This window comes from Nannobrachium achirus, assembly GCF_963921795.1.
Source record: "Nannobrachium achirus genome assembly, chromosome: 5".
In the NCBI taxonomy this organism is placed as follows: Eukaryota; Metazoa; Chordata; class Actinopteri; order Myctophiformes; family Myctophidae; genus Nannobrachium; species Nannobrachium achirus.
Genome location: NC_137814.1, coordinates 51944508 through 51971344, shown reverse-complemented (window position 1 = coordinate 51971344; position 26837 = coordinate 51944508). Strand labels below are relative to the sequence as shown.

Genomic DNA, 26837 nt, shown 5'->3' with positions numbered 1-26837 from the left:
GCACTTTTGTAACTTTACCCTCGGATGAAGTGTGAGTCTCTTCATTCACAAAATTACTATGATTAATCAGCGTATAAATGTCAATTTCTTTTTCTGCGGGCTGCATGTTAACCAGTTATCTTCCCTCATTCACCAGAAAGATGCATAAGCGTTGGAGCTCGGACATGATGAAATGCAATCCGTTTCATGCGTTGTCAGTATCAAATTTCCCTCATTGTGCAAGTAAAGAGAGTAATAATTATGTACGTATACACTGTTCATATTTTATAAATATTGAATCGGTTATTTCACTGCGAGAGATGCCGGACACCCCAACCCCCCCACCTCGGTGTATTGTGAAAACGTTGCTGTAGTAGAGGACACATTTTCGCTGCAGTCTACACTAGAATCTATGATAAAATGCTCGATCAGCTATCTAGACACACACCTCATCAGAGGGTAAACTTACAAAAGTGCGACTCCGGTGGGACTCAAGCCACAACATGTGAATGCCATCCCAGATGCTTGACTATAAGTCCCATGCGCTATCCATCGCGCCACAGAGCCGATGCGCGCGGTTATGATCCCATCTCTCTATAGATCTATCACTATCACTGTGTCTCTTCTTGCTCACCTCTCTCTCTTGCGCTCTCTCGCTTGCATTGTTCTCTCTCCCCCTTCTCTCGCCTCTCTCCAAGGGGCTTTTTTGGCATCGGAACCATGCACAAGCAAAGTGTGACGAAAAACTGCGTGCTGACTATTAAAGATATAGGCTTGCTTAGAATAAAGAAATGTGAAAAGTTTGCAACTTCATCAAATATATCGATAGATGGTATTAGATATGACTGCATCGGCTCTGTGGCGTAATGGATAGCGCGCGGGACTCATAGTCAAGCATTTGAGATGGCATTCAGATGTTCTGGCTGTGAGTCTCACCAGAGTCGCACTTTTGTAACTTTACCCTATGATGAGTTGTGTGTGTGTGTAGCTGATCGAGGGTTTTCACGCATTCGTGGTGGTGTCATATACAAAATGACTCCATGATTAATCAGTGCATGAGTGGCATTTACCCCCCTGCGGGCTGCATGTTAACCAGTAATTATCTTCCCTCATTCACCTGAAAGATGAATAAGCATTGGGCACGATAAAACAGTTGTAATTTTCGGTAAGACTTCATATCACAGATAGCAGAATAGTTTTGGAGGCAGACTCCGGCCGCTAGAAGTGTCACAGAGACTAGATTTCGTTGGGGAGCATTGTTAGCGTCTGAATAGGCTATAATAAAATAAATGTTTAAAATAAGAATGTGCAATCGCCAAATTTGCTTAGGTCATCAGAAAACTACATACAGTATATCAGCTTTATGGTTGTGTCTATAATGTGTTATAACTGCACTTGTAAGGCATTATAACACTTGTTATAAATGTTTATAAGTATGCATAACAACTTATAACAAGGTTTATGAATAAATAAACATTCATTATAAACTCTGTGGAACATTACATTCTATAACTACCAGGTAACACTTTACTTAAAGGTTGGGATTATAATGCACTATAAGCATACATAATGCTTCATAATACTCGTTATAAATCTTTATAATTATGCATAACAACTTATGACAAAGACACTTTATAACTAACTCATTTAAGGTAGTTCTAACTTAGCTGTTCCACTGAGCTTGACCAGCATTTATAATACATTTTAAACGTTGTTATAAGTTGACATACATGATTATAAACATTTATAACAAGTGTTATAATGCAGCAATTATTATGTATTAGGCCTATAAACCACCCATTAATTCCTCCCCACACCCATTGTATATTGCGGTTGTATCTTACTGTCGTGTCTCTCTCACACACACACACACATAGAGGGCACATTTACATAAGTGCGACTCTGGTGGGACTCGAACCCACAACCTTTGAATGCCATCTCAAGCCTTTGACTAGAAGTCCAATGCGCTATCCATTGCGCCACAGAGCCCATGTATTTGGCTCTGATCCAACCTCTCTTTCTCTCACTCCCACTCTCGCTATGAAATGTTCATGATGCTAATGTTTTAAACGTTGTTATAAGTTGACATACATGATTATAAGCATCTATAACGAGTGTTATAATGCCTTATAAGCACATTATAAATGCTACAGTATAATGCAGTATATACCCGACCTTTAATTAAAGTGTTTTCTCCAAAGTATTATAAGATAGCAGCTGTTTGTATAATGTACTGAGATCAGTACCAATGAACACATTATGATTATGATGTGTAGTCTTTTTTTGGGTTGCTTTTTAACCACAATTTAATCATTACACCAATGAATTCCTCCCCACACACATTGTTATAAGTTGACATACATTATTAAAAACGTCTAGATAACGAGTGTTATAATGCCTTATACGCACATTATAAATGCATAGACCCGACCTTTAATTAAAGTGTTACACAATTTCTCAAAAGTATTTTACGGTAGCTGCTGTTTGTACAATGTACTGAGATCAGCACAGTGCCGATGTACACATTACGATTAGTAGTCTTTTTTTGGGTTGCTTTTTAACCCCAATTTAGTTATTACACCAATTAATTCCTCTTCCACACACATTGTGTGATTACTGTTGTGAATCTCTCTCACGCACACAGAGGGTACCTTTACATAAGTGCGACTCTGGTGGGACTCGAACCCACAACCTTTGAATGCCATCTCAAGCCTTTGACTAGAAGTCCAATGCGCTATCCATTGCGCCACAGAGCCCACAGGGCTTATCCAACCTCTCTCTCTCTCACTCTCCCTCGCTCTCCTTTGACTATAAGTCCAATGCGCTATCCATTGCACCACAGAACCCATGCGGTTAGCTCAGAATCCAACCTCTCTCTCTCTCATTACTCTGGTCACAGATGTCTCTCTCTCTCTCTCTCTCTCTCTTCTCTAAAAGAGAAATTATATTTTAAAGAGGCTTTATTAGCATGGGAAACAGGAGCAGAGCTGTATAACATTGCAATCAAATACAGTAAGTCAAATTAACTTCAAAATACAAACAAAGAATTTTGTTTTTGCTAAAACTGCAGATAAGTAAAGATATTTTGGTATTGCTATGCATCCCATGTCTATAATGCATTATAAGCATAGTTGTGATGCATTATAAGATAATTACAACACAGCATAATTATAGTTATAAGAACAAAAATGCTTGCTTTATATTAATTGCATTGTATAATTACTTTTAATGTCAAGTCTTACAGTATGATTGATTGATTGATTGATTGATTGATTGTATAATAAGTTATAATTGTTAGGTAATCACATACATTCTTTTTTTAAGCAAGAATCATAGTGTATTATAATTACTAGAAGCTGGGCCGCCCTTCGGGCGGCCCAGCGTCTAGTCGGCGACCTGGCCAACTCGGAACAATGTAAATAGGGAATGAATGCCCCGCCCTTTAATGCAAACCCCATTATACCTGTTTTCATAGGACCCGTTTTGACCATTTGTCTGCCTGTGTCCATTTTTGCCCATATATGGAGATATCTGTATCTGTCTGTCGGTGTCCATTTTATGTCCATATATGGAGATCACTGCAGTTATAGTTCTGGGTCCATTTTATGCCCATATATGCCCATATATGGAGATATCTGTCTATCTGCATCCATTTTATGCCCATATATGGAGATCTCTGTATCTGTCTGTCTGTGTCCCTTTTATGCCCGTATATGGAGATCTTTGTGATTCTGCATCCATTGTATGCCCATATATGCCATATATGGAGATATCTGTTTATCTGCGTCCATTTTATGCCCATATATGAGATTTCTGTTGCTTTTTCAAACAATCGTGGGTCGGGTCGGGTTGAGGCCGAGCACTGCACTACCTGCTGCGGTGGGGAACGCACGTGCCGAATTTGAAATAGGGAATGAATGCCCCACCCTTTAATGCAAACCCCATGAATGCCCCACCCTTTAATGCAAACCCCAATATACCTGTTGTCATAGGACCCGTTTTGACCATCTGTTTGTCTTTGTCCACTTATGCCCATATATGAAGATCTCTGCACACACAGTACCGGTTGCGGAAAACTCTGATGTCAGACTTTATGCCCATATCTGGAGAACGTGCGTGCCGGTGGGAAGAAGGGTTCTCGAGATACGCGGATTACATACATACATACACATTCACAGAGATTTTGTGTTGACTCATGTGGCGTACGTGATGTCAGAGCCTTTTATGAAGTGATGTCACAATGACTCAGCGCTTGCGCCGATTTCCTCCGGAACAGCCTGATGTCAACAATCAGCTCCGCATAAGGAGATTCCGAACGTTTCGCGCCGGTTTCGGAAAACCGCGAGTCGGGTCGGGTCGAGGCCTGGCACTGCACTCCGCGCGGCGGTGCAAACCCCATTATACCTGTTTTCATAGGACCCGTTTTGACCATTTGTCTGCCTGTGTCCATTTTTGCCCATATATGGAGATATCTGTATCTGTCTGTCGGTGTCCATTTTATGTCCATATATGGAGATCACTGCAGTTATAGTTCTGGGTCCATTTTATGCCCATATATGCCCATATATGGAGATATCTGTCTATCTGCATCCATTTTATGCCCATATATGGAGATCTCTGTATCTGTCTGTCTGTGTCCCTTTTATGCCCGTATATGGAGATCTTTGTGATTCTGCATCCATTGTATGCCCATATATGCCATATATGGAGATATCTGTTTATCTGCGTCCATTTTATGCCCATATATGAGATTTCTGTCGCTTTTTCAAACAATCGTGGGTCGGGTCGGGTTGAGGCCGAGCACTGCACTACCTGCTGCGGTGGGGAACGCACGTGCCGAATTTGAAATAGGGAATGAATGCCCCACCCTTTAATGCAAACCCCAATATACCTGTTGTCATAGGACCCGTTTTGACCATCTGTTTGTCTTTGTCCACTTATGCCCATATATGAAGATCTCTGCACACACAGTACCGGTTGCGGAAAACTCTGATGTCAGACTTTATGCCCATATCTGGAGAACGCGCGTGCCGGTGGGAAGAAGGGTTCTCGAGATACGCGGATTACATACATACATACACATTCACAGAGATTTTGTGATGACTCATGTGGCGTACGTGATGTCAGAGCCTTTTATGAAGTGATGTCACAATGACTCAGCGCTTGCGCCGATTTCCTCCGGAACAGCCTGATGTCAATAATCAGCTCCGCATAAGGAGATTCCGAACGTTTCGCGCCGGTTTCGGAAAACCGCGAGTCGGGTCGGGTCGAGGCCTGGCACTGCACTCCGCGCGGCGGCGGGGAACGCGCGTGCCGAATCTGAAGCCGGTGAGACGAACGGTTCTCGAGATACGCGGATTACAAACAAACAAACAAACAGACAGAGATTTGTCGCATTTATAGATAGATAATAGTTGTAATACATTATAAAATGTTCATAATGCATTATAGTGACTGTTATAATGCATTATAGAGTAATTATAAGTCACTATAAGTGGTTGCTTTAAAGTGTTTTAATAAAGTAATGACATTCCTGAAGCAGAAAGGTGTTTTCACTTAACTTAAAGCACCCAGTGATCACATAATAGTGACACATTATGACCATGCTATGATGCATTATAACAGTGATTATATATTATTATAATGTATTAAAACTCTTAAGAACTCTAGGATTGTCCAGCAATTATGAAGTGTTGTGATACTTGACTAGCTATGGCAATATAAAAGGCTGTATATAGTATGTTATGATTGCATTATGACTGTAATTACACAGTGTTAATAGAAGATTATAATACATTTATACAAGTCATTATAAAATAAATTATATTGTGAAAGGCTTATTGGTATGAAGCATATTACGTACATATTAGTTCTTATAACTATAATTATACTGTGTTGCAAGCAGATTATAATGCATTATAGACATGGGATACATAGCAAGTATTGCAGATATGGTAAAATAAAATGATACAACCGTTTTTTCGCCAAATGATGACAATAGTAATGAATAATGTTCAAATAAAATATAATAACTATTGACATGATTTAACAAAAAATGTATAACTAATGAAGTACCAGTTTGTGAATGATCTATTAACTAGTTATAACACATAGGTATGCTAAAGTGAGTGATTTATTATTAGCTATCTATAAGGCATAGTTATAAATCCTTAACCAATTATTTATTAAAATTAACAAAAAATGTATAACTAACCAGTTTGTGAATGATCTATTAACTAGTAATAACACATAGTTATGCTAAAGTGTTGGTAATAGAACATTTGTAAACTTCAAGATAAATATTTGGCAGCGGTGGGATTTGAACCGGGAAAGTCCCGAAAGCGCGAAGCCCGAAAGCGCGAAGTGGGGAAATGTCTCCTACCGCACTGTTAGCGCGAAGTGGGGAAATGTCTCCTACCGCACCGATATTGTATGGTAGTACAGCTCCTTGTGAACGTTGATAATATGCAGTGCTCGATATTGTATGGTAGTACAATGTCTCTCTTTTCATTCACATGCTCCACTGTGCACGCACTGAGCACGCAGCTCCTTGTGAACGTTGATAATATGCAGTGCTGTCTGCACTCAGCTTGTCTCGCAAAATAGCTGATCTGCAAGCTCACAACACGTCGCATCCACGAGACAACGTGAGCTTGTAGATCATTTCTCTGCCTTCAGCCCTTCACAATAAGGGTCCAGGAAGATATATTGTGTGGTAGTACAATAGTTTCGACAGGGGGCACCCTTTTTCATTTAGTCAAATATATTGTGTGGTTGTGTAGTTTCTTACGGCTTAAAATGTCCTCACGCCTCCCCTCTCGTTCGCGCTAACGGTGCGGTAGGAGACATTTCCCCACTTCGCGCTTTCGGGCTTCGCGCAAAAGGTACGCACCCTTTGAACCCACGCCTCCGGAGAGACTGGAGCCTTAATCCAGCGCCTTAGACCGCTCGGCCACGCTACCACACTCTCTCTATCTCTCTGTCTCTCTCTCACTTCCTCTCTTCCTCAACACGCGCGCGCGCACACACACACACACACACACACACACACACACACACACACACACAATTCAATTCAAAGGATCTTTATTGACATGAGACAACAAAGTGGAACAATACAATCAAAAAAAATAATACAAACATAACTTACAAAACCATAAGAATTGTGCATTTAATGTCAGGAATAGTCGGCCTACCGGCATATATCCACATAGGAAGGTTTGTGCACTAATAGCAGTTCGAAAGTGTTAAAAAAATTGCTCTGTTCACACACACACACACACACACACACACACACACACACACACACACACATACACACACACACACACACACACACACACACACACACACACACACACGGTGTCTCTGTACCTTTTCCTATGCAAACTTATAAACTAATAAATAATTCAATAAATCAATCAAAACACACACACACACACACACACACACACACACACACACACACACACACACACACACACTGACAGATCTACAGTGGTATTTCAGTGTTGTTTGCTGTCACCCAGATCCGCTCCAGGGGCTCCAGGCTGAATATTATAATAGTAGCAGAAGGAGCAGTGGACACGCATGGGAAAATCATTACCTCTGATTATGTGCAGGATGTGAGTACTTGTACCGGCCACTGTAAACCAGGCAGAACCAGCCTGCTGCTTTACAGAGGGGGAAACCAAACCACTGCTTCTGTTGGTGCTGGGGGGTCAACGGTCGGTCTGTGATGGACATTCATGAGGCAGATAAAGAGATTAGGGTGCTATTGTGAGTGTGAGGAGGTGCTGCTTGCTGCTGCTGCTTGCTGCATCTTTCTTCTCCAGATACTTGTCACAATAGGGGAGAGAGTTCATGTTTGTTATGTAAATCAGAGCCATTTAGACGGTGGTTTTGACCAGGGTGTGTTTTTAAACGTGTGAAGTCGTCAGGGCTGCAGATGTTTTAATGGCTTTGACTTTTTGGTTACAGCCTCAGGTCAGGTAAATCACTTTAACAAGTGCTAACTACTAGAGAGACCTCGTAGCCAGCATCTCTTCATTATGGATGATAGGATCTGAAAGTGATATTGGGATTATTGTAATATGTAATAAAGAAAGACAGTACATGGTTTAGGTTATGTTGTCACGTGAAACAGGACAATAACAATTTACAAGACAAACAACAATGTGCAAATCAATATATAATCTTTATTTCAGAACATTGATTTCAAGTTTTCATTTAGGTCAGTATTGATTTGTTTCGTATAGATACTGTATATTCTGTCTGGATAGTATTTAGCATGATAATACAGGTATAACTGCCCCCACTCCTTGTTTTTTGTCACAGTACATTTGCATAAAGGTGTGTTCTGCATTTACCCATACTAACTATTAGGAGCAATGGGTGCCATTAAAGGAGTAGTTCACCCCCCAGATTCCGGATGGGGACCCAAATGCTTCTGGGTCCCCATCCGAAATCAATGGGGGTACATTTATTTTAATCAAATTACAAGTCTCCATGGTGTTAGTAATCAATAGAAAAAGGTGAACTACTCCTTTAACACAACACCTGAAGATCCTAGATCAGTAAGGAATTAACCACTTAAACCCCAGCCTCTTCGTTGTGGGGAGGGCATTTGCAGGAAAAAACAGATTGACGCGTTGTGAGCTTGTCGATCAGCTATTATCAGCGAAAGCCTTCCCCAAATTAACAGAAAATACACTAGTACAGAGCCCTGAGGGACTCCAGTCAACCATACATGGTGTAATTGGTTTTTAAGTATCTTGATCAGGGACACTTCGACCGGGTGTAAACCAGGGACTTTTTATTTCCCTGACAGCCCCTCTAACCAGTCTGCTATGGATACAAAGAGTCCTGGCTAGCTGTAAATATCAAATGTTTTATGTGACATGACAAGTATCTGGAGATGAAAAACTCAAAAATATAAATATCCAAAATGTAAAATTTGCGAGACATCCCTTTAAAGCCGATGGTTGCCCAGGTTGTCTAGTTTGACGCACAGTTATCCCCCATCACCAGAAGCAGCTGTTTGAAATGCAAAACGTTTTCTGTCACGTGTTGAACTGTTTTCTTTTTTTTTTCTTTTCTTTTTTTGTTGCCCCTTTTAAATCTTTCCAGAATCGCGAGGATAAGAAAAGGCTGAATATTATTATTATAGCTGAAGGGGCCATAGATTGCCACAACGAGCCCATTACTACTGACTATGTCAAGGATGTAAGTACTGGGAAGAGGTCAGTCATCCAACTGACTGCCCACTTCTCCTCTGTGCTGTGGTTTTGCTGTGGTGTGCATCCCTCACCCAACCACCCCCTGAATGTGTGCCTGTTCCATCGTTTTTAACATCGTCTCATCCTAAATAAAATGCCCATCTTATCATTCCAAGAAGGATGGCTGGTTTTGAATATTTTCTTCTGTCCATTTTTCATCATCATCATCATCATCCCCTAGCCTGCCATGTTAACCACTTTCAGCTTGCCGTACCTATTTTGGGGATGCCATTATAAATTAATAAGTGTAATAATAAATAATATAATTTGTGAAGTATTATTTAGTAGGTGGTAGAGGCCTGTTGTCAGTATCAGCCAAGAATGGGGGGGGTCTATCCTCGATACACCCCTGGGAGATGGAGTGCCACATCTATGGTCAGCTCCCAGCACTTGCCTAATGAATGAGGGACACCTTATCTGCTTCCCAGGTTATTCCCAGGTTATGGTGTCCCCCATAACATCAGTGGAGATGCCAGGGATAGAACCCGGGACATCATAGATGCGAAGCTATCCCCTGTAGTTATTAGCGCGACCCCACCTATATAGTCACACATAACCTGAATGCCCTTTTAATAGTAAGGAAACATTTGCGTTGGCACTGTGCTGGATTTAAGACTGGTCTAACAGTATTCACCTTTAGACTTTTGCCGGGGGCTCATCCGTGAGACCATTACAAGCTTGTGCCATCTCGTTATGCCCCACATTGTGAGCTTGTACGTTGGCTATTTCCGCTATTTGTCATAATGACTAAGTCTGTAGGGCTTAAGTGGTTAACCTCTGCATGTGTGTCATCCCCTAGACCCTGTGTTCTTTGTCTGAACATTTTGGTAAGTGCCTGAGATGCAGTAGGACCAGATTCTAATCCACAGCATTTCACTTTTCCTTTCATATCCATGTGTGGTTTTGTAAATGTGACTGGACATGTTTTGCATGAATTTCCCCCTTCTGTTATTTCATTATTTAATATAATGTTTAAATTTGTTGTCATATTCCATGTATTTTAGCTGTCGGATGAAGTACGTACAGTACACCTTCCAAAAGTCAACTTGTCATTTAAACAACGGCTTACTCTAAAATAAACAGCCATATATTGATCTTTTATTTTTTAATTGGAGTAATGGGACCCTGATTTTGTGAAACGTTTGTAACCTCTGGAACCATGTTAAGTCAGTAAAACCATGAAAATACACAAGAGTTGGCTTTTAGAGGGTTATATGTTGATCTTATGTTTTAGAATAAACCAATCAATCCGTTTGTGATATCTGACTGTTAGCCTGGCATTAGCCAGACTGATAACATGGATTCACTTGCACGTTCCTCCGCGGTATACCGGGAAGGAACGTGTGAGTGAATCCATGTTATCAGTCTGGCTAATGCCAGGATATCTGACTGTACGCCTTCTCTGTCCCGTCTCCTGACCACCATGTGTAGCTGGTGATCCAGCGCCTCGGCTTTGACACCAGGGTCACCATCCTGGGTCATGTCCAGAGAGGTGGAACGCCCTCTGCCTTTGACAGAATCCTGGTAAAATATAATATTATTATATATCATCATCTGTTGTGATTGTGAACACAAATGAATCAGCATGTCTGTCCTCTTATTTGTAACCGTATCTGTGTTTATTGTTTAAAATACGAATAATATACCTTTGTTACTTTTCTACATTTTCAAAAAAGCTAAACTGTAAAAGAAAAGGTACATTAAAGAAATAATACATGTTTTTGCCTGAGCTCCATTCGAGGGCTTGGAGCGCAAAAACTAAACTAACTAAAAACTAAAAAAGGGTATATTTTAAAAAGATATATTTATTGAAGCCTAATCTGTATTAAAGTATAGATTGCTAAAACATATCGTTTTTAATAAAATAATTCATGGAAAGCTGTCCTGTAAAAAAGATTACAATGTCACTTTGCGCTCCAAGCCCTCGCATTGACCTTTAGGTAAGGAGTTTCCAACTTAGCTAGAAAGGAACAACCCTTTAATGTGGACCTTTTTTTTAATGTATTATTTTTTACATACAATATATGACTGTTGACCTGTGTGTGCAGGCCAGCCGTATGGGCGTGGAGGCGGTCCTTGCTCTACTAGAGGCCTCAGCCACAACCCCGGCCTGCGTCGTTTCACTGGTCGGAAACTCGGCTGTACGCCTGCCCCTCATGGAGTGTGTTCAGATGGTAAGTCTGTGGGACTGTGTGTGTGTGTGTGTGTGTGTGTGTGTGTGTGTGTGTGTGCGTGCGTGTGCATGTGTGTGCGTGTGTTTGTGTGTACACTTTAGGTTAGATTAGATCTGTAAATGTGTGCCTTCATGGGTGTCCATATTAGGGATGGGACAATAAGTGATATTATCGTTTATCGTGATAAAAAACACTCATGATAATCGTATTGTGGAGATTTAATATATCGTGATATTGTCCTCCGTCATGCACTGGGATCAATTCACCTTTTATTTGCCAAGCTGCATATCCGGTACCACTTAAACCCTCTATTGGTAAAAGGTACTTATAATATACCTACTTGATACAGTCTTTTTCTCACTCTCTATCAAATGTTCGCGTTGTGAGTTTGTAGATCTGCTATTTTTTGGCAAATCATGTTCCGCCCCAGGATAATGAATTTTGATTATCGCGATAATATCATAAATTGTGATTTCTTTTGTCACAACAATCGTGATATGAAATGTTCACATCGTCCCATCCCTAGTCCATATGTGACTGTTTGTTGGAGAAACAGAAAATGTGCGCGCACGCATGTGTGCGTGTGTACCGGGACGCGAACCACTGTTGCCTAAAACGGACGCGGACCCTAAAAAGCAATGCGCATGTAATGAATTGGTTCATGTTTTCTGATTGGTTAGGTGAGCATCTTTTCATGAAAAGAACATGATACATATCTATGCAACCACTGAAAACAGCTACTATTATTTTAATTCTGGCAAAAATCGTGACAATTTTGTAGTGAATGTTTATTAGTGTTTTAGAGATATTTGTCAGGACACCAGGACACGCAGCTTGAAGCCGCTACGTCTGGTCACCCTAGTTGCGACCGTAGGTCGCATCTTACTACAGAAAGCTGCTCGAGGTGTCCGTGCGTCCGTCAGTCAGTCACACCTCACACGTCACACTTTTGGCCTGCTCATATCTCGGCCACCGTTGGCCCGATCCATGCCAAAATTTCCACACAAACTCCTTGCCTGCCAAACTACAACCTCCAAGGACCCCCGGAGTTCCAGGGACCCCCAGGTCCCTGGGGGACCCCCAGGTGTAAAAAAAATACCAAATGTGCAAAAATGACCAAATGACCACCCCAACGGAGCTGCTCACGGGGAATTCCTGGGGACCACCCACTCCTGGTGCTCCAGAACGGATGCAAAAGTGGTGGCGCCCCCAGTGGAGGACCCCCTGCCACTGCAGCTCACATAAAATGCCGTAACTCAGGCTAGGAGCGTCCGGGAGAGCCGGGGCCAGTACCTATTCGTCCGCCAAGGCAACACGGACAGCCCACCCCTCATTTCTCACATGGCCCTCTTCTAGCGCCACCTACAGGCCGATTTTGAAAACACATTTTTGGCCACTGCTCCTACAGTTTTGGCCCGAAAATCACTACACAGTATGTCTACACTCATGTCATCAACATGGATCAGGAAGTTTATGGAATAAAAAATGTTTGCCCTATTTGTGGAGATAAGTGACCTACGGTCGCTTATCTCCCGATTAGGGAGTCTTACTGGTATATATGTAACGGAGATGATCCAAACCTCCCCACCCAGCTTCGAACCTGGGTCTCTCACGTGAAAGTCCGATATCTTAACCATTACTACAAAGGGATATCCCTATGGAACGAGGGCAGATACTAGACTTTTGAGGCTTCAGGCTGGGGCTGCGACTCTCTCCGCCACATATACCCATTTGAGTCATAAGTATTTATCTTAGCAAACAGTCACATCACATTGGGCATACAGTACATATTGGAAGAACAAGAGAATAAATAAATGAAACCCCCTAAACTATACATTATCAAGAGAATGCCTTAAATCTTTATTTGAGAAGAACCAAACAAATTCAGTCCAGCTTGGAAATACAGTTGCCATTTATCTAAGCTATGACTCAACAACTTACTCCTTGCAGCCCCTGATAGGCCTTCATCCGGTTATTCTTGTGAGATTAAATTTAGATTTTAAATGACATTTATAGAAGAGACAGACCCTTTATTGACCCCGGAAGGGACATTCAGTTGTCATAGCAGCACCGCCACAGTATGAAACACATGACAGATACAGATAGGGGTAGAGAAATACACCTAAGGTTTCACAGACCTGGTTGATTGTTTAAGTTGGACAAAATGTGGCCATATTTTCCCAAATATGGAGATCACAATAAAAGTAGATTTTATGAAGCATGGGGTGCCTTCATAATTAAAAAAAAATAACAATTAGACCTATTTGATTCAGAAGGGGAAATTCAGTTGTCAGCTTCACCCAGCTAATTGATGTAAATGGTCAGCCTTGAGTGGGGGGGAGCATTTTTGGGTTCATGTGTCTTGCTCGGGGACACCTCAATAGGGACCTTCTTCCCAGGTGGGCTCTCAACACCATAAGATTAATGGAGATGCCGGGGATTGAACCCAGGGCCTCATACATGCGAAGCATGCGCTCTACCACTGAGCTACATCCCCTGTGAAACCTAATGTCCATCCATTCATCTTTAACCGCTTATCCGGTATCGGGTCACGGGGGTAACATTTCCAACAGAGATTTCCATTCTTCCCTTTCCCGCTGTTAGTGAAACGCGTCGGTTTGGCGAGGCGCCGGCCGGGTGTCCTTTTGGCACCCACGCGTCCTTTCGGGCACCAGTCCCACTTTAAGGCCGCACCCGGCCCTCCGGTCGCACCGGGCCAGCCGAGCGCGTCTCCCCCTTCCCGGGGCCCTAAAAATAAGGGGTGCACCGGGGCCCGCTCTGTGATTTTTCGAAATCGGGCCCAAACGCCTTCCCCTACCAGGCGGAGCCTTCGAGCCACTCCCTGCCAAAGGGACACCGTGGGGCGTCCTTTTGGGACCACCGCTCCCCAAACGGACGTCGACGCTAAAGAGATGAGGCGAAAGAGATGTCATTGAAGGCAATGCTAAAAACACATTAACCTAAACTTAAAGTCAATGCTGAAAAGACAATGTGGAACAGGCATCGATAAGGTCTATGTCGAACGGACTGTCCTTCTGGGGTGCGGCCGCGAGTTCACTTGTCACAGCCCTGTTTCGGGCCATGCTCAATAGCCACAACGCGTCACGATATGACCCGTCATTGTGCCAAGTGGGACAGTCCAGTTGGCGTGGCCCACTCGGCAGGGCCCAAAACCAGGGCCATGCCTTGTTGACATCCAATGACCACTCGACCTGTTCCAGGTTTGCGACCGATTAAGGCCACAGTTTTGGTCCCACTATTGACCTTAAACTCGTACCAGGTGATGTCTGCGACCTGCAGAGTCAGGTGTTGTTTGCCCCCCCCTGAAGCTAAGTAGCTTTCTAAAGGTGTTCAGGATTCTGGTCTAAAAGGCTTTAGTTAGATGCCCTGCAAAATTCTGTTTCATTTGATGCTATTTTGGCTGAAAAACAATGATGTCTATTTGACACTAAAATGAATGTGATTTTGCCCGTACTCAAAATCACATTCTTAGTCAATGCCAAATAGACATTTAACCGAACCAATTAACCAGTCTGTTTGAAAAGTATGCATCTGTATAACAGCAGCTAGTTTACAGTGCAGAGATATAATTGCCTTCCTTTGATCCATTAACGAGGGGCCGTCAACTACTTACTAATTTCTTCTCTTTTTTTTACACTTTTACATACTGTATATCCATCTATATGTAAAAGTGTAATAAGTTTAATAGTGTAATAAGTTAAATAGTGTAATAAGTGTTATAGTGTAATAAGTTTAATAGTGTAATAGAGCAATAAGTGTAATAGTGTAATAGAGCAATACGTGTAATAGTGTAATAGTGTAATACTTGTAATTGTATAATAAGTTAAATAGTGTAATTAGTGTAATAGTGTAATAGCACAATAAGTGTAATAGTGTAATAAGTTTAATAGTGTAATAGAGCAATAAGTGTAATAGTGTAATAAGTTTAATAGTGTAATAGAGCAATAAGTGTAATAGTGTAATACGTTTAATAGTGTAATAGAGCAATAAGTGTAATAGTGTAATACGTTTAATAGTGTAATAGAGCAATAAGTGTAATAGTGTAATACTTGTAATAGTATAATAAGTTAAATAGTGTAATTAGTGTAATAGTATAATAGCGCAATAAGTGTAATAGTGTAATAGTGTAATAGTGAAATAAGTGTAATAGTGTAATAATGTAATACTTGTAATAATATAATAAGTTAAATAGTGTAATTAGTGCAATAGCACAATAAGTGTAATAGTGTAATACATTTAATAGTGTAATAGAGAGGTAATAAAGAGGTGTAATAGGTGTAATAAGTGTAATTAGTGTAGTGTAACGTGTGAGGGCCTGGTCAATGCTGCTTGCAGCTTTAATTACTATTATTATTATTATTTCTCAAATATATTTAAGCATCTACATGTTCATGTGTTTGTTGTTGAAAACGGCATCAAGGCATGGTCTATTTTTAGCTCCACAGTAGCTGTCTGTCAGTGTCAGCTCTCAGGTGCACATTCAGCAACTTCTTTTCCACACATTCCAAACGACTGATCTCCAGAGTCATGCCTACTTCATTCGACTGAAGTAGTCTGAAGTAGACGTTTGTGGGGGCTCAAAAGTGTGACCCTTTGTTCGACAAGGAGCCAAATGTATTCCGACGAGGATGGGATTCGAACCCACGCGTGCAGAGCACAATGGATTAGCAGTCCATCGCCTTAACCACTCGGCCAAAAAAGGGGTTAAATGGACTACCTGGGGGGGGAAGAAAGGGGAGGAAAGGGGGAAGAGGGGGGAAAGGAGGAGGGGAAAGGAGGAGGGGAAAGAAGAGGAAAACCGCGAGGCCGCGTGTTCAAATCCGGGCTGGGACAGATTGACCAAACTGGTTCTGGTCGTGTTTGGGTCGAAATAGACAGTTGTAATCAGGAAGGACGACTCTTCCTTACCTCGATAAATTACTGATCAGACAAACAAAGACACTCTTGCCAGGATTCGTACATGGAATCTTCCACCCAAACAAAGGACCGCAAGAGTCATGTTCTGCTGTTTGTTAACGCGAGGCCGTGGGTTCAAATCCGGGCTGGGACAGATTGACCAAAATGGTTCTAGTTGCGTTTGGGATGAAATAAACAGTTATAATCAAGAAGGATTCATACTTGTTGTTTACTTTCCGCTGCAAGAGTTACGTTTTGTTGTTTGTTGTTTTTTTTTCTCCTCGTTGTTTTAGATTTTTTGAGAAAGAAATGTACAACAACACTTATAAAGCACCACAATAAAACAACAATATCACCCATGATATGCAATGTCTTTTCTTTTTGAGTTACCTATTTATCATCGTTTGCATTTATTTTCTTTAATTTATTGATACTTGATATATAAATCAGTTGTGTGATTATGTCTCCTGCACAGGCTCAGAATCTCTATGCTCAGTAGGTGCGTACTGCGGGTGTGTGTGCAGACAACATGTCCTACGGTATATCATTTTTGTCGGGTGGAAACCAAGTTGTATGTCCAACTCCAAAACCGTTCGTTTTGTATTTATCATTTTACAAATTATTTTAAACTGTGAAAATAGCTGTATTTATCATTTTACAAATTATTTTAAACTGTGAAAATAGCTGATCTACAAGCACACAACGCCTCGCACCTGCTTGTAGATCTGCTATTTTCACTAGTTTTGTGCGACAGTCTTGTATGATGAAGCAGGGCTTTATGTGCTGTGCATACACACACACACACACTTGCATAGTTGGGTGTGTCTTTTAGGTAACAATGGTCATTAAGTGCCTGTTCATCTGTAACGTCACGTGAATAGCCACTATTTAATGGTTTTGCATGTTTGCTGCTCCAGATCTTGCCCTGATGAAGACCTTAAGGTCGAAACATGTTGGTTTTTATAGAATAAACTTTGTATTAACTTTAAGCTCCTCGTGACTTTTCAGTGCTCGGATCTCTTCCTTTTTTAACACCGATTCTGGTTGTGTCGAAATAAACACTATTCCCACTTCAACAAATTACCGATAAGATATCGGTAGCCACTCTTGCCAGGACTCGCACCTGGATCTATTCCCACTTCAACAAATACCGATAAGATATCGGTAGCCACTCTTGCCAGGACTCGCACCTGGATCTTCCACCCAAAGGATGGCTGTGTTACTTTCCACCACAAGAGTTTTTTTTTTTTTTTTTTTTTTACAGCAATAAGCAATGTACAACAATGTCAACACCAAAATAACACAATATTATCACCCATAGGATGAAACAATATCACCCATAGGATGGCTGTGTTTACTCACAATAGTTTTGAACGAAAACACAATATCAAATATAAAAAATATCAAAACCAGAATATTTAAAACACTTCTAAAATAAAACAACACATCTAAAAAGGAAAAACCAAACACTTTTAAAATAAAACACATCTAAAAAGAGCAAAACTAGGGGTTTGCACTCTTCCATTCCTCGACACTAAGGCCAGATGCAGGACAGTACCACTTGCCCTTTACCTGAGTGTGGCCAGTCGACTTGTTCTTTGGCAGATTACAAACTTTGCATTTGTAAGACTCTCTGGTGACTCGCTTCTTTGGAGGCTCTCCGCTCTCCATTAGCTGCTGATCCTCCCGAGTTGCCCTTTGCCGTCTCCACTCACGGCGGCGATTTCGATCGGATTCTGAACCGTCCTGTGGCTGGGGATTGGGAGCAGGAGGTGGCTGATGAGAAGCACCCCCTCCCTGAGACTGGAGATTGGGCGCTGGCGATGGTCCAGACCACCCACTCTGATGCAGAGGGAAGGGAGCAGGTGGTGGCTGGAATGGTGTCCATCCAGGATACTGAGGGTTGGGAGCCATTGATGGATGGGATGGTGTCCATGCAGGATACTGAGGGTTGGGAGCCGTTGATGGATAGGATGGCGGCCATCCAGCCTGATATTGAGGGTAGGGAGATGGCGTCCATCCAGACGGATGCTGAGGGTTAGGAGCCGTTGATGGATAGGATGGCGGCCATCCAGCTTGATATTGAGGGTCGGGAGCCGTTGATGGATAGGATGATGTCCATCCCGCCGGATCCTGAGGGAAATCAGCCCACCCAGAGTGCTGTGCTCCATGCCAGTCGTGTGCCGCTTGGGTAGAACTCCCAGTGTCTGTGTGTGCAGCAAAAGACACTGTTCGGCCTCTGACACTGCGACGCTGGCGGATTACAGCTTCACCCTCACGGTTTTCTGGCTCATCGAATACCATGAGTCCATGTTCATGTTGAACAGGCGCAGATGGGGGATCCCTGGCCTCCACGAGGGATTCCTCAGCTGTATGGGTGCCTGGAAGCTCCACACCTTTAAGCAAGAGCCCAAGGGTAGTCGTCTTCTGCTGCTTTCCCAGCCTGGAGGAGCACAAATATTTTGGGGGATTTAGAATGCATTTAGAATAAAACATATTCAAGGGAGGTATCTGGGAATAAGGAAGTAACTCACCATTTGCTCACTGTTGAGATGTTGATAAGTACCAGCACCAAGTTGGTAGCCTGAATTTCCCTACAGTCTTCAATCAGTTGCCTGATGTGACTATAGGTCAAAACAATTGACTGGGAAATCGGCAAGACTTTGCCATCGCGGTCCTTTGGCCTATTTCTTTTTAGGGTGAACTCCTTAAAAAGTTTTAGGCAGACGCAGGCAGAAATCCTGTTTTTATCAGGAGGGTGGGGAACCTGCTTGCCAGCCATGAACATTCTGTGGACAGATGAATAAATATTAATATAGGCATGCCAGGGTTAAATAAATGAAGTGATTCAGTGATGCACATCCCAGTGTGTATACTTTTTAATTCAGCACAGTCAAGAGTTGGTAACACGCCTGTAGGGTGGGCTGTTCTCTTGGTAGTCACTGACAAACACACAATGACATATCGTCATTGTCAGGTGGAAACCTTGTATGTCCAAAACCGTTTGTTTTGTATTTTTCATTTTTAAAATGATTTAAACTAGTGAAAACAGCCGATCTACAAGCACACAACGAGTAGATTGGCTGTTTTCACTGCTTTTGTGGGACGGCCTTGTGTGATGAAGCAGGGCTTTACTTTGCGAAAAAGTGTACACATTTGAAACTTGGAGATACGAGGTTTCTGCCCGACAGTGACGATATGAAATATAACACATCCCCGGGTGTTAATTACCTTTCAGATGATTGCACACTAGGTGCAGAGCCACTGCGCTTTCGCGATGCTCTCCACATTCCAGAACAGGTGCTCTTCTTGGATTTGAGGCCATATTTTGGTGGTACCTGGTCAACAGCATCCAAACTGTTGTACAGCCGCAATATCACCTCCTTTTCAATATTAGACAAGGCTGTGATCGTGCGGTTGAGACAGACCAGGTACTCTGCCAACTCCTCAACCTTGTCATACCCTGGTACGCCACTTGAATCACACTGAAGACAAACGACAAGACAAAACAAACTTCTTAAACCAACTCAGACAAGCAGCAAAACATTTTTTTTTGATGATGTTCATATACTGGTTAATTTACCCGAGCTGATGGGCTTTGGCCACCAGGCCCAGTGTCCATACTGCCAGAGTCATCATCGTCACTCTGTCGAGTAGGGTCGAGGTCGAGTAGGTCAGACTGTGAAGAAGAGAACAGTAATATAAAAAACCTTAAGTAGTACAATTTAACTGATAGAATTACAGTAATATAAAAAACCTAAAGTAGTACAATTTAACTGATAGAATTATCAATTATTAGACCATGTCATATGAATTGTCCATTGTGAATGGCATGTTGACTACCTGTGGGATATCCTCCTCCTGAACGTCCCCTTCCAACCGTGGCAGACTGGCAGCAGGGTCACTCTGCACAGTGTCCAGCAGCTCACTTTCAGACTGATGTAATAAAAAAAAGAAAAAAAGTCAATACAATTTACTGATATAATTATCAGTTATTACACCATGTCATATGACTTGTCCATTGTGAATGGCATGTTGATTACCTGTGTTAAGATCGTGTCAGTGATATCCTCCTCCTGAACGTTCCCTTCCAACCCTGGCAGATTGGCAGCAGGGTCACTCTGCACAGTGTCCAGCAGGTCACGTTCATACTGTGAGATGACAAAAACAGTTATTAAAAATAAACCCCAAGTAGTACAATTTTAATGATAGGATTATCGGTCACTACACTAAACCAGAATTGTCTGACGTGAATGGCTTGTTGTCCACCTGTGGCATGAACGGATCAGTGTCATCCTCCTCCTGAAGTTCCCGTTGGATCTCTGGCAGAATGGCACCAGCATCACTCTGCACAGGGGTCAGCAGGTCTCCTCTACCAGTCTGGTTCAGGAGGTACTCGACCCCAATGCGCTCACCTGCCAGTAAGAGAAGCGGGAAACACACATCCACACAAAGATTGATGTATCATTGATTGCAATTGCAAGTTAGGTCACATAGATAATGTCTTGTTTCCTCTTTTTTCCTTGAAAATCTTACCAGTGGGTTTTCTAGGAGGCATGAATTCCGGCAAGAGGGGCTGTCCAAGGACACTGCGGCTGGCATCATTGACGTTGCTCATCAAATGAATGTCGTACATTCTTGTGCCAGATGAATGAACATTTAGCATTTGTTGAGCACGGTCAATGTTCCACCGAGCTGTACCCTCCAGAAGATACATCTGCGTATGCAGAGCATTGGATCGCGTCCCTTTAAGACAAAAATATGTAGTTAGTTTTAAATCTTGTGTCAAAAAAGAAAAGGAGAAAAAAAATGACATGAGAATGTTTAGTACCTGGAATAAAACTACACTGGTGCTTATGAAAACTCTCCAGTGAAGAGGAACCTCGGGCACACCTCAGCACATCGAGGGTCTTGTTTCCTTTCTGGACCGTGACTCCAGTCTTGGTGTAGAGGGGAACGCCCACAGGATCCTGGATGCAGCCCAGGTGTTTCTGCTGTGCCTCCCAGACATTGGACATGCTCTCCTTGTTGATCAGGGGAACGCCTGCTGAGTCAGTCAGCTCCCAGGAGGAATCCAGCAGCCGCTGGATTTGCTCACGGCATTTCTGGACACCGTTGGTTGTCCGGCGGCAATATTTGGCCTTCTCACTCGAAGTGATGTTCCTCAAAACCTCAGCGTCTGTGGGAACGTGACCTGGAGTTTTTTTAACAAGCTCCGATTTTTTTGCCTGTTTCAGGCGCTCGTAGTCGTCCTTGTCCCACTCAAAGATGCAGGCAGTCAGGCTGTGACAGAATGTGCCATACAGTGGATGGTGCTCAGTTGTGCAGCCACGTGTGAAACGCCGCATGAAATGGAAAGCGTCCAGTTTTACTGCTGGTGTCCATGGGCGAAACCATCTGTGAACTGGCGTTACACCTGTAAAAACACAAGATAATTTGGACATTTACAATGACATTCCAGTCTCGATGTTATTTCTGCAGTGTGTTCACAGGATGTGGACATGTATATAGACAAGAGCTAATAAGGTAAGGTTTTTCACAGGATGTTGCCACTTTAAGCCACAGTCAAAAATGGGCCAGTATTAGGATGATGGTAGGATTAAATGTGTCAACGATTACATGGGTTAAAACATTTTTAAAAAATACTCAAAATAAAATGTGATATCAAAACAAGAACACATACCCGTCTCGCTGCAACAATCTCGGTCCACATAAATGGCATCTGGGGGTTGCTCCCCAGCATCCTTGTAGCGCTGGACGACGCCCTGACACAGCTCCTCAATGCCAGGCCCCTCACCGGTGGTCAAGACAGAATTGAGAACTTGCCCAAACTCGTTCCCAATATTTGTCATCCACGCGGCGGTCTCTCCAATGTCACCTGCCAGCTTTTTTGTGATCTATATAGAGATGAATACAAATGAGAGAAACAGTTGTAAAGCATAATTCCAAATAAATATTGTAATGTATGAAGCTCACATATCCATGGCATGAACCCATAATTTAATACTAAAAGTATAAGTTAGTGTCACATGTAGTGTCACATGTACCTTCTTAGTAGAGTCCAGTTTGAGGATTCTGCCAAAGGTTGATGTGATCACACCTTTCATTTCGTCCCGATGTACCAGCACCTCATTGCCATGTGCAGTTTCAAACCACTGGGCCAGGGGAACGGGGGTATAGGGCGGTGGTGGAAGGTAGTCAACCTTTTGGCCCGTCAGGGCACAACCTTTTTTGTGGGTTTTGCAAGCCTCCAGATAGTTGACGCTCCGCCTTGCCCACTCTTGGCTGTGGTTTTCCTCCAGCACTTGTTGGGCGTAGCTGGAGCTGTTCCCCAAAGTCCTGGGCTTCATCAGTGACATACAGCTCCTGTCCAGAGCAGCTTTAGAGGTTAGGACAGCTGGAAATATGTCTCGTGTGAGCGATCGAGCCTTTTCAAGATGTCCTGGTTCCACGGGCAGGAAGGGACCTTGCATTTGGGGCACCTGGGTTGGTCTCCGCCCACCAAGTAATAGCGATCCTGGAAATCGATGACCTCTCGAGCCTTTGGGTAGATACCAGAGTGGGTCATTGGCGTGTTACACCCAGGGCACTTTATAGCAAACTGCCACATCCTCATTGGTGCCCAGTAGAAAAGGCGCTGCCTGAAATAATGGGTGGGGTCGGGGGGTGACGCTGACTTCTTCGCTGGCTTTGGTGGATGATACCAGTTCTGGTCCGGTTGCTCCTGCTTAAGGACCCCAGTGGAGTGATAGAGAATTTGTGCAATCCACTCCTGGTCTGCTGGCCTAATGACTTTTCTGAACTGTTTAGGCAAAAAGCTCACCCAGTCCACTTTGGGAGGCTGCAGAGGGAATGACAGCAGTGCAGGAGCAGCAAAACTGTATGATGCAGCTTGAGGTTGAGGTGCTGCTGGAGTCAGTGCTGGTGTGGGAGCAGCAGGAGGTCGAACACTCGCAGCTTGAGGTTGAGGTGCTGCTGGAGTCAGTGCTGGTGTGGGAGCAGCAGGAGGTCGAACACTCGCAGCTTGAGGTTGAGGTGCTGCTGGAGTCAGTGCTGGTGTGGGAGCAGCAGGAGGTCGAACACTCGCAGCTTGAGGTTGAGGTGCTGCTGGAGTCAGTGCTGGTGTGGGAGCAGCAGGAGGTCGAACACTCGCAGCTTGAGGTTGAGGTGCTGCTGGAGTCAGTGCTGGTGTGGGAGCAGCAGGTCGAACACTCACAGCTTGAGGTTGAGGTGCTGCTGGAGTCAGTGCTGGTGTGGGAGCAGCAGGTCGAACACTCGCAGCTTGAGGTTGAGGTGCTGCTGGAGCTGGAGTCAGTGCTGGTGTGGGAGCAGCAGGAGGTCTCAATCTGGAGCAATCTGAAATGTGGTCCACTAGCGCTATTGTTCCACAGACGTCAGTACCACAGCGATCGCATTGTTCTGGTGTGTGAAAGTCTGAATAATGAGCCTTCTGTGTATCTGCCGTCAGCAAAGTCTCGCATGCAAAGCATTCAAAGGTGAAGGCGCCACTGGATGCCGGCTGGCTGGCTGCACTGCTGCCAACACTGGATGACGGCTGGCTGTCTGCACTGCCGGGGACACTGGATGACGGCTGGCTTTCTGCACTGCCGGGGACCCTGGATGACGGCTGGCTTTCTGCACTGCTGGGGACCCTGGATGACGGCTGGCTTTCTGCACTGCTGGGGACCCTGGATGACGGCTGGCTGTCTGCACTGCTGCCAACACTGGATGAGGGCTGGCTGGCTGCACTGCTGCCGACACTGGATGAGGGCTGGCTGGCTGCACTGCCGGCGACACTGGATGGCTGCTGGCTGGCTGCACTGGACGCTTGAGGAGGATCTGACTGGAAAGAAGTTTAACATTTTCAAAACTTGATTACATCAATGTACATAGGAGTGCCAGCAACCCAGTCTGTCCCCTGCCACTATGGAAGAAATGCCAATGTCTAAGAGGGATATGCAGGGTAATGTCTATGGTTAGGGTTAAGATTAGGTAATTTTGTCTAGAGAACATTTACATCGAGTTCAGGAATGCTTTGTTCTTGCACTTTGTGAGGGATAATTTGCCTAAATGGAAAAACTAAAAACTAAAATTGGGGGAAGAATAACATAAACTGGAATATAACTTTAACACTGTCATGAAGTCATATCAGACACTAGAAATGTGTCCGACCACCACCTCTCCCTCCCATGCATGCACAGACACATTTTTAAGTGAATAGTTACTTTAAGTGAATAGTTACTATCAGTATACTTTAAAACTGAAACTGTGAATTTTGCTTACAGCGTGATATCCACAAGTGCAGTTGATTTTCTTCCCAAACATGTCCATATAATTGACAGGAGCGTTGAATCTTTTTGGGGTCATGGGACATTTCTTGATCCGGTCTAGGGTGCCCACCCATTGGCGCTTCTTCGGATGCGTTCCTGGGGTAAACCTGTACTGTCCCTTGGCGTACAGCATCATGACTCCTCTCCAGTGCGCATCGGTCGGTGTCTTCTTTGGCACTACAGATACAAGGGTCAAAAATGTCAAATGAATTAATTCCTCCAATGCCACAATCCCAGACATTAAGACATTTTCAGGGTGAAACATAAGTTTTTGCATAAGCTGGGAGAAGAAAAGAAATAGTAAGGATAACAGATTACATACAATAGATTATGCATTGGCAAACATACAATAGATTATGCAGTGGCAAACAAAGGATAAGTCCAAATAGGATCTCCACAAAGAAATATTCAATAAAGGTAGGAAAAATAATTAAATACTCCCAAGAGAAAACGAATAACTTTACACACTCAGTTACCCATCTCTACAGGAGAGCACAATTGACACTATACCTTGAGGCGCACGCATGCACGCGCGCACGCGCGCACACGCACACCCCCCCCCCCCCCCCCCCCCCTCTGGCTGACAGCCAGCAGTTGAATGAGAGAATGACATGGTTTCTCTGGCCTTATTGCACTCCTCACTTAAAATCTACCACGACCCCCAAAAAATGTGCTGGATGACAAATCTATGCCAATATGATTGATATCAAGGGGGGGTTGTTTGTCCCCAGTTAAAATATGATTGTTTTGGGGGTCGCAGCCTGAAAGGAACCACTGATCTATGATGTTATTGTAGTTATTATAAAGAAAGAAATAAAAAAAGAAGAAGAACAAATCGGGGAGTGTGGTTATCAGGCTATAATAGACACTGCCACTGGAGTGGTCATTTTCAACTCTAATAGGTGTTACATTTGATCGTATAGTGCAGGGGTCTTCGACGTTTTCAGGCCAAGGACCCCTTAGTTGAGAGAGAGAGATGAAGCAGGGACCCCCACAACTTTTTCATAGATTCCATATAGTTTCACCGTTTGACAGCACAATCGTCAGTGTATTTTGGAATCACGTCAATTTGTGTTTTCAGAACTTGAACTTAATAAACTTGAAAATAGCCGATCTACAAGCTCACAACGCCTCCTGGCAGGAGGCGTTGTGAGCTTGTAGATCTGCTATTTTTGGCTAAAGTCCTCAGAATATGGACGCTAGGGTTCAAGTGGTTAAAATAAAAAAGGAGAAACAATCTTTTCTATCACACAAAGATTCGGAGGACCCCCTGTAGTAACTCCGAGGACCCCCTAGGGGTCCCGGACCCCCTGTTGAAGACCCTTGGTACGGTGGATTCGATTTTCTTTCTTCGTGAACTTTTTTTAAGTCCCAATAAAATGATATGTCAATTAATTGTCGCTCAAACCATTTCCCCTCTAAACCTCGACTTTTTATAAAGTGCAAAGACAGGGTGAAGCAACGTGAACTTTAACGTCGCCCAGTTGGTATAAAGGCAGTAATAATGATTGCAGTTAGGCCTGTAAAAATCTAAAGCATACTGTACTGTAGCCTACATAGAGTGGTTTCAACTTTTCTGAGCGTGTCCCCACTACGACCCCATCCCCCCACGACGAGCGTCGCGGGGGCACGACGATCGATCGACCTAGCTGTGTTTTTAATACGTTTGCGTCGTGTTTTTACAGATTTTCACGGGCATTTTCCTTCGGGGACAATAAAGTTTATATCATTGTTATTGTTAGAGACACAGAGAGAGAGAGAGAGGGCCGTGAAGATGCACCAGATCCTGCTAAATGTGTAACGGTCACTGCTGGTAGATGATGATTCGCGCGACACTCCAACGTTGACGATAGGCCTACTAAGTTTAATACCATTATTAACGATGTAGCATTTACCCTAGAAGTCTGCACGTTTTCCTTTCAAACGAAGCACGCGTGCACAGTTCGATTTTGTGTTTTCTTTTTCTTTTTTCCGCTCAAGAAGACGACAAACTTACTTTTGTTTTTGTGTCCGTGCTGACGTAGGCCCGCAGGATGACGACCCAGACCGCGGAATCCTCCGAGGATCGTGGAAGACGCTGCTCTCTGATTAAAACTCTTTTTCTTTATTGAGATTTACTCGCGATCAGTACGTGTGTGCATGTGTATCATACGGCGACC

At 43.3% G+C, this 26837-nt stretch overlaps 1 protein-coding gene across 1 annotated transcript in view; it reads left to right on the top strand.

The window, feature by feature from the left end:
* The window catches only part of LOC308285156 (ATP-dependent 6-phosphofructokinase, platelet type-like), a gene marked incomplete at both ends in the record, with an annotated part of 91539 nt that overhangs the window by 30615 nt on the left and 34087 nt on the right, over nt 1–26837 (top strand). The window contains 3 exons of the mRNA XM_080725873.1: nt 9109–9204; nt 10689–10781; nt 11306–11431. Of these exons, the coding sequence (XP_080581999.1) occupies nt 9109–9204; nt 10689–10781; nt 11306–11431 (315 nt within the window). The remainder of the gene's footprint in view (nt 1–9108; nt 9205–10688; nt 10782–11305; nt 11432–26837) is intronic.